This window comes from Talpa europaea (assembly GCF_964194135.1).
Source record: "Talpa europaea genome assembly, chromosome: 6".
Lineage (NCBI taxonomy): Eukaryota > Metazoa > Chordata > Mammalia > Eulipotyphla > Talpidae > Talpa > Talpa europaea.
In genome coordinates this window covers 14,458,857-14,473,571 of record NC_140072.1, presented here as the reverse complement: position 1 = coordinate 14,473,571, position 14,715 = coordinate 14,458,857, and the positions used below count along the sequence as shown (strand labels likewise).

General features: G+C 54.7%; 3 protein-coding genes across 4 annotated transcripts; 2 read left to right on the top strand and 1 right to left on the bottom strand.

Annotated features, from left to right (window-relative positions):
* Positions 1-488: 488 nt before the first annotated feature.
* Positions 489-1,694, top strand: PRR30 (proline rich 30; the record flags this gene model as incomplete). The annotated part of the gene is made up of 1 exon (XM_084236067.1): positions 489-1,694. One exon carries the CDS (start codon positions 489-491, stop codon positions 1,692-1,694), a length of 1,206 nt encoding a protein of 401 aa, XP_084092193.1.
* Positions 1,695-4,702: 3,008 nt separating this feature from the next.
* Positions 4,703-7,873, top strand: PREB (prolactin regulatory element binding). 2 transcript variants are annotated; one of them, XM_084236069.1, is made up of 9 exons: positions 4,703-4,968; positions 5,540-5,732; positions 5,925-6,145; positions 6,338-6,418; positions 6,517-6,641; positions 6,840-7,013; positions 7,146-7,218; positions 7,388-7,550; positions 7,746-7,873. In XM_084236069.1, exons 1-9 carry the CDS (start codon positions 4,834-4,836, stop codon positions 7,838-7,840), a joined length of 1,260 nt encoding a protein of 419 aa, XP_084092195.1. In that variant the 5' UTR covers positions 4,703-4,833; the 3' UTR covers positions 7,841-7,873. The 2 variants fall into 2 exon arrangements, with proteins under 2 accessions (XP_084092195.1, XP_084092196.1); XM_084236070.1 differs by lacking the exon at positions 6,840-7,013.
* Positions 7,874-8,438: 565 nt separating this feature from the next.
* ABHD1 (abhydrolase domain containing 1) lies at positions 8,439-13,704 on the bottom strand (the record flags this gene model as incomplete). The annotated part of the gene is given in 10 exon segments (XM_084236017.1): positions 8,439-8,650; positions 8,773-8,938; positions 9,059-9,107; positions 9,234-9,407; positions 9,534-9,646; positions 9,796-9,841; positions 10,021-10,203; positions 10,844-11,004; positions 13,596-13,667; positions 13,669-13,704. Coding segments are annotated over 10 exon segments (1,212 nt in total).
* Positions 13,705-14,715: the final 1,011 nt, after the last annotated feature.

Genomic DNA, 14,715 nt, shown 5'->3' with positions numbered 1-14,715 from the left:
TCACCTTCCCTGGACCATTCTGCAGCTGTTCTGAACCGAAAGGTGACATGGATTTAGGCTCTTGACAAATCGGCCTGGAAATGAGCGCGTGAAGCAAAGCCAGGAACGCACGATTCTCCCAATATCTTGGGCTCTTTTTCTTTCTCTCCAGGTCGGCAGCTGTGTCTTCCTCCCTGGCCCACCCACATCGTTGCTGCTGCCCCTCGGCTCCCGAGAGGCCGCTCGGATTCTGCGGCCCCACACATCCCTCATCAGTGGCTGATGGCAAATAAGTGAGAGGCCAAGTTCAGATCCCAGCTCCTGCCTGGACACTGGAGGTGGCTGCTGCTATACCTGCCACCCGCAGTTGTACCAACACCAGGCAGGAGCCACACTGTGCACAGAGGCCTCGATTTCTCAGCCACATCTGGCCTCAGAGACATTGGTCCTGACTCTGCAGGTCTCTAATCTCTGGTCCTAACACCCCAGTCCCTCCTGGATTCAAGGCGATGTTGCCTCAAAACAAGGAGCAGGTGTTGCTACAGAACGCAGCATCCCCTGGGCACACCCCGCAGAGCCCCTCACAACCTGTGGACTCTCCTCCCACGAGCCTACGGCCTTTGTCTCCCCAGAAAGCACACCCCCTTTCCTGGCAACCTTGCACCCCACCCCCAAGGACTCGTGCGCCTGCCTCCCACTTCTGCTCTTCTGACTCGAACTCTGACTTTGTCCTAAATCCCTGCTCTTCCTCTCTCCCAAGTTCTCCCACTTTTTTCCATCAGAATTTCCCTTTCATCCCCTTTTCACGCTCCCCCTCTCCCTCCCACCTGCTTTACTCCTCTCCTCCCCACTCCTCCTCCCCCTGCCAGCCAGAGAAATCCCTCCCGAACTCACGCTGCCAGTCTCCCTCCCACCAGGGAGACCCACAGAGGTCCACTCTCACGTCTCCGAGCCCCCACCCACATTCTTGCGGGATCTACCCTAACAGCCAGACATGGCACTGGCATCAGTACAGGGACACCAGGTCCCCTGGAGTGGTGGGGGGATGCATGGCAAGCGAGAGGGACCCTGCAGAGTTCAGGGACCCAGGAGCCCTAGCCCAGGTCCTGGTGGCCCACCTGGGGCACCGACGCATTGCTCACGACCTGCGGTTGCTGCTTTTGCAACGCCTGTGGCTAGGCAAAAACGGCCAGGCCCCGGTCGTGGAGTATCCCGTGTGCCTGGTGTGCCTCCGGCCCCGCACTCCCTCTTGCCCCGCCCCCAAGTACAAAATTGGCCCCCGGCTGCTTGCCTTCCCCCAACTACTGCCCTGTGTGCAGGGCCTGGAATCTGGACCACTCCGAATAGGCATCGGCTTTGGCCTTCGCCTGGCTCGGGGCCAGGCCAGGGCCTTGCATCTGTTGCCCGAAAGAAGGCGGAAGGAAGCAGAGCCTCAGGGAGAGGTCGCTCAGGCCCATGGGTATCCACCACCGGCATCTCAGTCTCCGGCAGCTCCAACCCCCGTGGCTCAGGGCCGGGCAGATTCAGCTTCAGGCGCACCCTCCCAGACCGGGAGCCTCAGATCTGCAAGCCCTCAATCACCAAACTCCACCCCACGTTCAGGGCTTCTACCTCAGGCACCAAAACAGGCCACTACCTCCATGAAGCCCAGGCCTTCCTCTGCCCCAAAGAGGCCTGCTTCTCCAGAACCCATTCTCCTAAATTCACCACCCTAACTCCAGAGGCACGAAGGCTCCCCGGAACACCACCTCCAAACACCACCATCCCCGCCAGGCCCCAGACATCAGGGACCCCCCGAGATACCCTGAAGGGCTGGTTGGCTGGAGGTCAGGTGTGTTCTCCAGCCCTGAATCCTGGGAGTCCCTTGTGGAGTTTGCTCTCTCCTGGCTGAAGAGGACCACGAGCACTCAAGGCCTCATTTAACTTTTAATCAATAAAGCCTAACCCTGCAATACTTGTGTCCGTGTTATGCTGAGCAGAGTGAGTGGCTGTGCCCACAAGGGTGGGGGTTAGATGGGGAGCAGACCCCAACAACAGGTGGGGGTTAGGGAGAGTCAAAGAAAATTGAGTGGCCAAGGACAGTGGGTACCATGTGTTGGGCGCCAGATGATGTGAAAAGCCCCATGTTGGGCGCCATATGTTGTCGTTTTTGGAGTCTGTAGATTTGGAGTACAGGGATCCTGGGCTTCACTCTGGGAAAGGTTTCACCAGAGCTCCCGTTTCAGCAACATGTGGTGAGTTTTCCAGGCAGGTTTCTCCATGAGACAGAGACATTAGTTATATTTAAAGGGCGGGTTTATTAGGGAAGGGATTCGACACTAGTATCCCCTAGTATCCTGAGGCACGTTAGATGCTAGTATCCTGAGGTTTGGTCTAAAGATATGGAGATTGAGCCCAACAGACCCCAAATGTAAAGATGGAGACTGAGCCCATTGTAAAATCTCTGGTCCCTTTCAAATTCTACATAGTTATTCAAAATTAGCAACCAACTGACAGCTCACAAGGAGTGACCCCTCCCAAACAGAGGAAAACCATATCAGTGCAATCTCTGCACTGGCTTGGGGCAGCACCCCATCTGCCTACCTGTGACTATGCAGGTGCCTCTTTTCACCAAATCTCCCTCTGCAGGGCAGCAGTTTCCTGCCTGCTGGTGACCTATCAAGGTCGCCTGCCTGCAACCATGCAGGCCTCTCTTAGCAAACCTGTCCCTTCTGGGGCAGCTCTTCCTGCCCGCTTGTGTCTATACCAGTGTCTTTAACTGTTTTATCCCTTCCCTAATAAACCTGCCCTTTATTTTTATTTATTTATTTAAGATTTATTTATTTATTTATACAAGCACTGGGTACAGTCAGAAGCGCGGGAGGGTGAGAGAATTCACCAGAGCCAGAGCAGGGAGCAGAGCAGGCAGAAGGACCGAAGTACACTGCTGAGGGGAGCAGCGGGCGGAAGGAGAGGTCAGCACGCCATGTGGGACCCTCCAAACCTGCCCTTTAAATATAATTAATGTTCTGTCTTGTGGAGAAACTCGCCTGGAAAACTCGCCGTGTGTCACTGAAACCTGAGCTCTGGTGAAACCTTTCCCAGAGCGAACCCAAGGACCACCCCCACCCCCTACACACACACACACACACACACACACACACACACACACACTCCAACAACAACAACAACAATATATCTGGGGAAAGCAAGGCCTAGACACCTGAAACCTGCAGAGAGCTCCATTTGGCCGTTCGCACATTTTTTTTTTTTTATTTTGTTTGTTTGTTTGTTTTGTTTATACATGCACTGGGTACAGTCAGAAGCGCGGGAGGGTGAGAGAATGCACCAGAGCCAGAGCGGGGAGCAGAGCAGGCAGAAGGACCGAAGTACACTGCTGAGGGGAGCAGCGGGCGGCAGGAGAGGTCTGCGCGCCATGTGGGACCCTCCTCCAGTGGCCGGGGAGCAGCCGGGGATTGAACCGGCTCCTCAGAGGCGGCGGGCTGCTTCGCAACCCAGTGCTCAACGGCTGCGCCACCGGGGAGGCCCCATTCACACATTTAATAAAATTTGGAGGAGCAATATTGGCAGGCTCAAAGATGAAGTCATTCAGCACCCTAGGCATAACCCTAGGTTAACAATGTATGCTAACCTAGGAGAGCAGCAGTTAGTGTCTTCTCTCAAGAAAGGGCATTCCTGCAGGGGTTCACTCACAGATAAAGCTGGGGGTACACACGTTGGTGATCAGAAATCCAGTGGCCCCCTCAAAAGGCTGTGTAACAGGGTCGTGCCCAGGATTGGAGTCTGGCAGAGATCAGAACTGTCCTGTTGGGGATTGAGTTGCCTCCCTCTGACACACACCACACACATACCACCCAACCCCACCCCACGCCCCCTTTTCAGGAGCAGAGAGAATAAAATAACCAACTCCCACCTCGGCCAACCATGGAGAAATATTTTGTTAAGATCGTGGTTTCTTCATACTAGGCAACCATGGATTCAAGATTTGCGGCTGGGTTTCTTTCTTTTTCTTTTTAAAGATTTATTTATGCATACAAGAACTGGGGTACAGGCCAGAAGTGTGGGAGGGGGTGAGAGGATTCACCAGAAACAGAGTGGGGTACAGAACAGGCAGATTGACTGAAATACACTATTGAGGCGGGGAGCAGCAGGCCAGACAGGAGAGGTCTGCTGCACCATGTGGGATTCTCGCCGGCGGGGATCAAACCCACTGCAGAGGCTGTGGACACCTTCACAGTGCGGAGCTCAACCGCCTGCACCACCAGGGAGGCCCCAGATCACATTTCGGGTGTGTGACCTTAGACAAATCATTTCCTCTCTGGGGTAAAAGGCAATGGTTGCGCTTGTATGCCTCCCAGGCCTAAAGGGTGGACAGCACTGAACCAAATATTTCTTTATTAAAGGTTATTAGTCTTCCTTAATTTTTATTAGCTCGTCCTCCTCCCCCAGAACCGCCAAGCTTTGCGGTGCAGGCGACGCGCGCCTCCCTAGCCCCGCACAAAGATGGCGGGGTCTGTAGTCACAAAGGGGCGGAGAGCGTAACCCTGACGCCATTGTTACGTCACCCCGCGGCGGGCTAGTGCTGACGCGTATTGGCGGATCTGCGCTTGCGCGAGGAGCGCCACCGGCTCAGTGCGCGTGCGCACTGCGAGTCGAAGTGCTTGGAATAAGCGGTCGCAGCAGAGTTACTGCTCCCTGGGGTAGAGAAGTGTCAACACCGGAGGTGCGAGAGGAGGCGGCAGTTTTCTCCGCAGCGACGAGACCGAGTTCGACAGCGGCCGGGCAGTAGTCGAAGGCCGGGTCCGGCATGTCCCGAGTGTCGCGGTGCGGGCAGTGAGGTGCGCGGCGAGCGGGATGGGTCGGCGGCGGGTGCCGGAGCTGTACCGGGCCCCGTTCCCGTTGTACGCGCTTCAGGTCGACTCCAGCTCGGGACTGCTCATCGCTGCGGGCGGAGGAGGCGCCGCCAAGACCGGCATAAAGAATGGCGTGGTGAGCGCGCTGGGCCCCAGAGACCTGACCGCCCAGGGGCTGGTGGGCGATTCCGGAGGGTGGCGGGGACGAGCCGCATCCCAGGGTAGGGCCCTGCCCCTCCCTGGGTGGGAATCCCCGCCGTATCTGACGCCCTGGCACGAATTTCCCGCGATCGTTTACTTCCCCTGACGATTAAGAGACTTCTGAGGTGAAGTGAAAGCTGCACAGCGCTGCGTAGGCTGGAATGCGTCAATTCGAGCTCAAGAGCTGCTCCAGGGGTTGTATCCTGAGTCGCTTCTGGGGGTCCACATAGACTTGTCTCACTGTCCTCAACTACCGGGAATCTGCCTGTCAGGTTTCTTTGCTCTACCGAGCATCACTCTATTCTATAAACTCCAGGTAGTAACCCATTACTTCTTGCTGTACAGATTTATGAGACTCAGAGAGAGAAAGGGCTCGAAAAAGTTTTGTGAACTAGAAAGTGCTGTAAGCAAAGGGGGGCCTCTCGGTCTATGGAATATAAGTTCGTCCTTGTGGTACTCCCTAGGCACCCCTGAACCTTGCCCCATCCTGGTTCTTGTTCCCATAGCACTTTTTGCAGCTCGAGCGGATTAATGGGTGTCTGAGCGCCTCCTTGCTACACTCCCATGACACTGAGACACGGGCCACCATGAACTTGGCACTGGCGGGTAACATCCTTGCCGCAGGGCAGGATGCCCACTGTCAGCTCCTGCGTTTCCAGACCAATCAGCAGAAGGACAAAAACAAGGCAGAGAAGGCAGGTGAGAAGCCCCATCTCTAGTTTTGGGAAAAGAGTTAAATGAGTAAGACTACTCAAGTGACCAAATTAGTAGGACTGGAGTGGCATTACTGGAAGTGGCAGGTGAGAAGCTGGATGTTGTCCAGCTGTGTGTACAGAGAACAGTACTACTTACTTTAGAAGCCTGGGACTTGGCAGGCTGTGTGTATTGCAGGTTCCAAGGATCAGGCGCCTCGACAGAGGAAGGGAGCAGCCCCAGCAGAGAAGAAACCTGGAGCTGAAACCCACCAGGAAGGGGTAGAACTCAGTGTCCAGAATTTGCAGGCAGTGCAGACAGACTTCAGCCCAGATCCTCTGCAGAAAGTGGTGTGCTTCAACCACGATAATACCCTGCTTGCCACTGGAGGGACAGATGGCTGCGTTCGTATCTGGAAGGTGTGGCTTGGGGGGCTTTGGGGAGGATGAGAGTCAGTAGCAACAGAACCAGTATTGTGAAAAACCCAACCTGGGTTCAGGGAAACTTGTGAGTGGAGCCTGCACTGAGTGACTGTTAGAAGAGATGAGGGGTGGGGAACATTTCACTCTTTTCGGGTGCCTGGTCTAACCACAGTGGTGATTTGACTACAGGTGCCCAGCCTGGAGAAAGTGCTGGAGTTCAAAGCGCACGAAGGGGAGATTGAGGACCTGGCTTTTGGGCCTGATGGCAAGGTGAGAAATTGAGAGGGTGGAGAAAGTAGGTGGTTATGTTGCTTGTCCAATGAGTGGATCCTCTAACTGTCCATCCTTGGAATTTGAATCCTGACCAGTTGGTAACTGTGGGCTGGGACCTTAAGGCCTCCGTGTGGCAGAAGGATCAGCTGGTGACACAGCTGCACTGGCAGGAGAACGGACCCACCTTTTCTAACACGCCTTACCGCTACCAGGCCTGCAGGTGTGACAACCCTAGAGGGGTGCTGAAAGAGGCACAGCCTAGATATAATAACAAAGTGGGGAAATACTGGGGGAAGGTGGGGAGGATTGTAGGTCTCGGTCAGTGTTACCTCAGGCCTGGCCAGGGTGCAAGGGTGCCCCCTGGGAAAGGAGGGTTGGGTAGGCCTGGGAGCTGAACGTCTCTCACCTGACCCCCCAGGTTTGGGCAGGTTCCAGATCAGCCTGCTGGGCTTCGACTCTTCACCGTGCAGATACCCCACAAGCGTCTGCGCCAACCCCCACCCTGCTACCTCACAGCCTGGGATGGCTCCACCTTCTTGCCCCTTCGGACCAAGCCCTGTGGCCAGGAAGTCGTCTCCTGCCTTAGTGTCAGGTGTGAGGCAATGCAAGTTTGGCTAGGTTTGTGGGTACCTGGGGGGGCTTCTAACACCTGAGAACCGTTGCTGGTGAATGATGGTTCCTGCACGGGCCTCCAAGACAATGAGCGCTTTATTGTTTGTTGCAGTGAATCGGGTACCTTCCTAGGCCTGGGCACGGTCACTGGCTCTGTTGCCATCTACATAGCTTTCTCTCTCCAGGTAATGGGTAGAGGTGATCACAGTCCTGAGGGCTGTTTGGGGTGGGAGCTCTAGCCCTGCCTCGGCCTGACTGTGCAAGAAGGCTGGCCCAGCCTGTAGAGGGTAGGCCAGGGGCAGGGGGCAGGGGTGTGTTTTCCGTAAGGAATATTCCTCACTGTTCTATCCCCAGCGCCTCTACTACGTCAGGGAGGCCCATGGCATCGTGGTGACAGATGTGGCCTTTCTGCCTGAGAAAAAGGGTCGTGGTCCAGAGCTCCTGGGGTCCCATGAAACTGCCTTGTTTTCTGTGGCTGTGGATAGTCGTTGCCAACTGCACCTACTGCCCTCACGGCGTGAGTCACTAGGGTGGGACATGGCTGGGGCGGGGGGTGGGGAACACCCATCTTTTAGCTGTAGAAGAAACTTGCTCCCTGGAAAAGGGGCTTGCTTGTCTATAGCCCGTTGCCCCTCCTTGAGTAGGTTGAGGGCGCTGTTCTTGAGGCTGTGAAGGCTCTTTGCCCTCTGACTGCTTCTTGCCCGTCCTGCAGGGAGTGTTCCTGTGTGGCTGCTGCTGCTGCTCTGTGTCGGGCTTATTGTCATGACCATCCTGCTGCTCCAGAGTGCCTTGCCGGGTTTCCTTTAGCCTCCCAGTTCCAGGAGTCCTACACCAGAGTGGAGGCTGGACCCCATTACTCCACTTGGCTCCACAGTTGAAGTTGTCTCGGCCGAGGGTGGCAGGCACTGCCAGCCCTTTCCGGATAAAACTTGGTTGTGGCCCCGCGCAACTTTGACTTCTGGAACCAGGCATTCATCATCTGTGGATCCACCCAGGAATGGTGTCTAAAGCCTGGGCCACACCACCTGCCTCCTCCCTCTCCCTGCTAGAGACTCCAGACGTGAGATTATCCCTTGTCCAGAAAGATGTGAAGATGTCCAGGAGTCCAGAGGCACTGCTGTCCTGCAGTTTCTAGAACTTCCCCTCCTTAAGCCGTGGCCAGTTGCCCTTCATGTGAGCCCTTGGCATTTGCTGGGGCATGTGCCGGGCAAAAGAAAGACCCAGGTAGTAGTCTGTGGATTCATCTGGGTGGCTCCAAACCAGCCGGGCTAAATATGTTGTTAGTTCCTGGATGGTCTACCCTGGCCTTGAGGAAAGGGAAAATGAACCCTCGGTCCTTTTGGCAGGAAATGTTGGTATTTAATAAACTGGGAAGACTGAACCAAGACCCCAAATGGTACTCTTGTCAGCACTTGCCTCCCTCGGCAGGGGAGGCGGCCCCAAGGTCGAGCAGCTCCACAGGGTGCTGGAAGATGGCTTTGGCAAACTGGTGGAAGAGGCGGTTCATGTAGCAGTGCTGCCAGGGGAGCAGCCCTTCCAGGAAGCCGATGTGGCCACCCTGGGCTGTGATGAGCAGCGCCACGTAGGGAGAGTTTCGGGCGGCCTGCAGAGGAAGAGCTTGGGGAGGGGTTGGAGAGGTCAGCCATTCTGCCTGGCCTCTGGTCTCCCAGGCACTCTCCGCCTACATTTCCTGGTCCATTTTCCCTGGGCGCTCAGACGTTCAGATTTCGGGCACTCACCATGCACTGGGGAAAAGGGGTCATCAGCTGCATTGAGGCAGAGCACAGGGATCTGGATGGCGTCTACTTTGGTTCTTGGGCTGGCTGCTTGGTAGTAGCTCGCACAGTCTTCGTACCCGAAGACCACAGCTGTGTAGCGCTCATCAAACTCGCGGATTGTGCGAGCCTGCGAGTGGTGGAGGGTGGGATGGGTTCGGATGGGTGTGGGGGTGGCGAGATGTTGGCGGAACAACTTTGGGTGGACGGCGGGGGGGTGGGGTGCGGGGAGATGGTTGAAAAGACCAACCTGAAGCACCGAGTCTACATTGACCACCTTTTCTATCACTTTTCTGTTTCTGCAAAAGATCACATGGAGGGCCAGCTCTACTCCTGGACCTGACTGAGCCCCAGCCTCTGTCTTATCTCATGAGTAAGGAAGCCCATCTTGCCCTGTCACCCCCTCCCACCTGCCCTGACCCTACCTGTCCACAACACGACAGAGTGCAGCAGTGAGGCGCTGATTAAAGAGTAATGAGTTGAGTGGGGTCTCCAGGGAGCGGGTGGTTTCAAAGGAATCCCAGCATGCAGATAGAGTCAGTGCTGCCACCAGCCCTGAGGCCTGTCCCTTTCGTGCCAGGTGGTTCAGCACTAGTATCCTGCAGGTTGGCCAGGGGCCATGAGAGAAGGGTTTGCGTTAGTGAGTTGGGACAGAGGAGAGGGGGAGCAAATGTGGAGGAGGAAAAAAAGACTGGGCGTTTGGGTTAAGCCCAGGCAGCCTTTACCCTCCCAAAGAGATGCCCACGGCCATCAGAGGAGCATGGGAGTAGCGGTGCTTTATGTGGCTCACAACTGTCTCCAGATCTTCAGTATTGCTGGCACAGAAAGTCCTGTGGGTCTGAGGCAAACCAGATCACAGGTAAGGAGGGAAGCCTTGGCCAGAAGGCAGAAAAGTAGACGGGCTCAAAGATGGGTAGGCAATGCCCAGGGCCCAGCATCTCTGAGGGAGTAGGGTAGAGGGCCTCTGCGAGAAAGGCGGGGACTCACCAACAGTTCTTCCCCACGGCAGCCTCGGTTATTAAATACAACAGCCCTGTGGCACACACAGTTCTTAGTTAGCCATGGCCTCTAGAAGCCCACCCCGTCTGGTAGCCTTCGGCTGGCCCTCCCTTCAGTCTCAGTCAGAAGGCGCCCTTCATATACTTCCCAGGTCTGACTTCACCTCCCAGTTAGAAATTACATCACCCGCTCCAGGGCTGTGCCCAGCCTTACCTGTAGCCATCCTTTACAGCTTGGTTAACTAGATGCAACATGTATTTTTCCTGGCTGCTGCCAGTGATGCCAGGCAGCAGTAATATAACGGGCCGGGTGGTTGGGTCAGGGAAGAGACAGCTGTCGGGTAGGCCAGCCCAGTCTAGCAGGAGCTGTCCTCCATCTGGGGTTTGGATGAATTCACTGCAGTTTTGTAGAAAAAGGCACACAAAGATACTATTAGGAACATCTTGCATTTCAAAAGGTTTATCGCCTGTATATCCTCAAACAACTAGCAACTTCCCATCAACAGCATTTGAGGGCATGCTCTATACAAAACATTAAGATAAAACCAGGTTGCAGTAGGAGCATAAAAGGTTGAATATTACCTCAGGATTGTGCAATGAGAGAGCTTTCCACACAGCTACTCTTTACCTTCAATACTCTGAGGTAGATGGGGCAAAGAACCATTTTCTTTTTCTTTCTTTTTTTTTTTAAAGATTTATTTTTTATTTATACAAGCACTGGGTACAGTCAGAAGCGCGGGAGGGTGAGAGAATTCACCAGAGCCAGAGCGGGGAGCAGAGCAGGCAGAAGGACCAAAGTACACTGCTGAGGGGAGCAGCGGGCGGCAGGAGAGGTCTGCGCGCCATGTGGGACCCTCCTCTGGTGGCCGGGGAGCAGCCGGGGATCGAACTGGCGCTGTAGAGGCTGCGGGCAGCTTCGCAACCCAGCGCTCAACTGCTGCACCACCGGGGAGGCCCCAAAGAACCATTTTCAAAGAGGTGGGCTGAACTCCCCAATACTTGCAGCTTCATGTTCACCCCCCTCTGCCCCTTCTTACCTCCAGTAAGAGACGAGAGGCTGAGATTGCAGTAAGACTCGAAATATGGTTTGTAGCCGCCCCTCAATACACCACAGCGTAGGGTAGAAAGTCTCAACAGTGACTGGACAGTGTTGCTCCAGGAAGGCCAGAAACTGGGACCCTGTTACCAGTTGAGGCCTCTGTAATCATATAACAATCTACTAGTCCCCTGGTTTGTGCATCAAGCCAGGGATGCCCCCGATGGGATCAGCGTGGAGAACTCTGCTTCATGTAAAGGTGAGAAATCCAGCTTCTCACAGTCTGGAAAGGCCAGGTTACCTCTGTTGATGTAGTTCAGCTGGCGCCCCAAAGACCCCCCCCAACTCCTGGAATGTGACCTCCACAATTGACCCTGAAGTGATTAAGAACCAGGGCTGGGAGGTGCTACCGCCTATCCATGCCCAAGTCCATTTTGGGAAAAATTGCCCATCTGCAGGAAGGTCTGGAGTTCTGGGCAAGGCTGAAGAAGTGCAGTACGTTCAGTATGTGACCTTTGCCTGGCAATTGAATTACCCATACTCATCTTCCCAAGCCTAGCTCTGCCTTCCTGTCTCCTGATTGTAGCACCCCGTTGTTGCTTATTCCTATCCCTAGTGTGTGCTTTGCCGAGGAGCTGTTTTTTAACTGCAGCACTTGTTTGCTCTTGCTCATGGGGTCCCTGTTGTTAGACTGTACTCTAAAGGAGGAATATTCCCAGTGTGCACAATTTTTCTCTTCAGGCTGATCAGGGGCAGGTAACAGGGATGGGATGATGGACAGGTGAGGTCTGGGGACACTCGGCCCTTTCACCTCCTCCATGTGGTTCTAGACAGGGAATGAAGAGGGTCTGGCCTCATGAAGGCTTGTGAAGGAAGAGTGCTATACAAAGCAAAAAGCCCTCACGCTCAGGAAATAAGAGCTGTACTTCTTTTGCAGACCCTAAGGAAGCTGAAGGCCAGATTCCTCTTATCTCCTGCAATCCTGGTACTCAGCAAGGCTGGGCAGATTATGAACTAGAGAGGCCAAGTTAGTAGCGTGACTGCTGTGAGATTGACTCATACACACACCTGGTCCTTAAGGCCTGGATTAGTAACACCTATGATTCACTATGTGCTCTGTACAGACACTTGGCTAAGCCCAGCTGTGCGAGCTAGGGTTTAGATGTGAAGAAACATAACACAGTTTCTATTGTTTGCCTAAAGTCAAAGCAAGCAAGAAGCAAAGTGGAATTAATAATAATTCTATTACCCACTAATATTAATAGGTAAAATGTGTTCAGCACTCATTATGTCCTAAGCATTGTGTTAAGCACTTTACACAATCACAGCCTGTGATCATCATAGCTCTTTTGAGATAGGCCCTGTGATGCCCTTGTGGGATCAGGTTTGAAGGTTAAATAACTTGTCAAAGGTCATGAAACTTGCTAGTTAGTGGAACCGGTATTCTCAAACATAGGTCTACCTGACCTAGAAGTCCTGATCCTAGTCATTGTGCTATATTACCTTTTAATTGCCAAGAGTTTGAGCTGTTGCCTTAATAAACCCTTGTTTGACAGCTCAGTGGTGTAGAACAAGATGCTAATAAATTAGATCACAGGTTTGATTTATGCAGGTTAGTTTCTGATGCTAGCAAATTGTTTTTTGACACGTTCCTTAGAATTAGTAGCATGCCATTCATTGGTTGCTGTGGATGAATCAGTATCAGCCCATTACCATGCTGGACAATCCAAATTCCATGCCCCTAGGGCCCTCAGAATGGCATTTTTCCTGCATTTTAATAGCTGTGGAAGTCAAGGAAAGTTTCGGAGTATAAAGTGGCAGCTCTCTGTCACTTCTGTGTGGTTGGCTCAATAAAAGAAAATGTTTAGCTTTTTTCTGAAATGGCTGACTTCTCATCTAGGGTAAGATTTATAGGATATGTGAAGTTTGGATTTTTATACTTTTATTAAGGCAGGCATTTTATAAGCAATGCATGCTAATGGTCAAAGGTTCTGACATTACAGAAAAGTCCAGGTAACATTAAAATTCCCTATAGATCTTTTTAAAGGGCTTGAATCAATTGGTTTCTTCTTAGCTACCTTGAATCTTAATAATGAAAAGATTTAGATTTCAGGGAGAACCTCCAAGTTCATAAAAATCTGCTTCTTTCAATACTTTAACACTGCGCTGTTACGAAGGGATAGAGGTCAGAACTTAAAACATGAATGCATGAGGTAGGACTGTCCGTTAGACTTGAGCAATGTCAGGAAATACCACCCTCACCCCACCACCACCACCCCCCACCCCGTGGGAGAAGCACGGCCCTACTGAGCTGCTGTTGGGCATTAGCCACAGGCCCCATGGGCCTTCATTCAGTGCTGCTAAGGAGAAACAGCTAAAAAGAACGGGAAAGCAGGCTGCACATGTCCCTGCCTTCCCGGGATGCCTCCCTCTCACCTTTCCCCAGGGCTGGTCCACCTCCTAGGCAGAGGCACCGCTGTGATGCCCAAAGGCACAGCTGGCGAGGGAAGTGCAAGGGATGCAGACAATCTAGGTGAGCAACGACCAGGCTCGCCACTAGCTGATAGCAGCGAAGTGGAGCCAGGCCGAAGCGCGGGGCAGGGGTGGTGGTGGAGTGGGGACGTCAAACTTCACCGGTGGCGGGAGGCCCAACCTTGCCGGCCCCCGCCAGTGGGCTGGAGCCCGAGGCTGCAAGCTGCCCCCTGAACCGAGTATCCCCAACCCGCCAGCCAGCGCTGTGGCTCCGCACCCACCTGGGGCACACAGGCCCAGTAGTAACCCAAGTAGAAGACAACGCCAAGAGCCAAGAGCAGAAAGAAGGACTCTGGTGCCATTCTGGAGGCTCGGGGAGGCGCTCAGCATTTTAGGCAGCTGGGCTCCGGCTCCCAAGTTCTCGGCTGGCCCTGGCCCTGGACTCTTGACTAGTGACCCTGCAGGTGCGCGCCCCGCCCCGCCCGTTACGCGCCATTGGACGCCGGGGCGGGTCCCACCTCCCCTGCCGAGCGGTTCGGGGGCGCCCGACCCCGCCCGCCGCCGGTGCGCCCCGCGGCGGGCTAGGGGCGGTGCCAGGAGGTCGCTGGGGTGAGAGGCTGCACCCGCCGCCCGGCGCTCAGCGGCTCGCGTGACCCGCGCGGCCTCCCTCCCGCCGGCCGGATCTCGCGCCTTCGCTTCTCCTGCTTCCGCCTCGCCGTCACCCGGAGCGCAGCCCCTCGAGCGCGCGGCGGCCTCCCCGCAGCCGCCATGTTGGCCAGGGGCACCCCGGGGCCCTTTCGTAAGCTCTGCCCCGGCCGCTCGGCCCGGCACACAGAGGGCACAGCCGGTCGTAGGCTCACACTCCGCCCTGCCACACAGAACACGGTGACACTCGGCGCCCCCTCGCGTGGTGACACTGCAGCCCCCCAGTTCTCCGCCACTCCTCACACTGCACACCCTCCACACGGTGACGCCCGCACGGTCACTCGGGTTTCAGCTTCCCGTCGGTGGCATCCCCCTCGGTCACACACGCGTGTGAGTGTCACTCCCGTTTCATGCAGTTCCTGCCGGCGCCACGTGTACTCACCGCCCAGTCTATGCCAGGCCCTCGGAGACCCGGGGGGTGCTGTTCCTGCCTTAGCTGGCATCAGGACCTCAGCCTTGACTGAAGATTTGAATTACTAGGAGTTTAAAAGCTGTGCCCAGGCCCCATTCCCTGGCAGAGCTGCTCCAGAAAGGAGTCTGGGCATCAGTATGACTTAACTCTCTAGCAGGTTCCGATGTGTGGATAGGGTGAAGCCCTGCAGTGAGAGTGGGGGACACACTAAAGAGGGTGCAGGAAAGCACGACCCAGACACTTTTAAGTGACAGAACATTTAAGGTGACACCAAAAAGTGGGTA

Bases quoted from the DNA above. Each gene is read 5' to 3' on its own strand.
- PREB (XM_084236069.1), top strand. From the start codon at position 4,834: ATGGGTCGGCGGCGGGTGCCGGAGCTGTACCGGGCCCCGTTCCCGTTG. The intron at 5,733-5,924 runs GTGAGAAGCCCC...TGTGTATTGCAG, and splicing joins AAACAAGGCAGAGAAGGCAG to GTTCCAAGGATCAGGCGCCT. The intron at 7,551-7,745 runs GTGAGTCACTAG...CCCGTCCTGCAG, and splicing joins GCACCTACTGCCCTCACGGC to GGAGTGTTCCTGTGTGGCTG.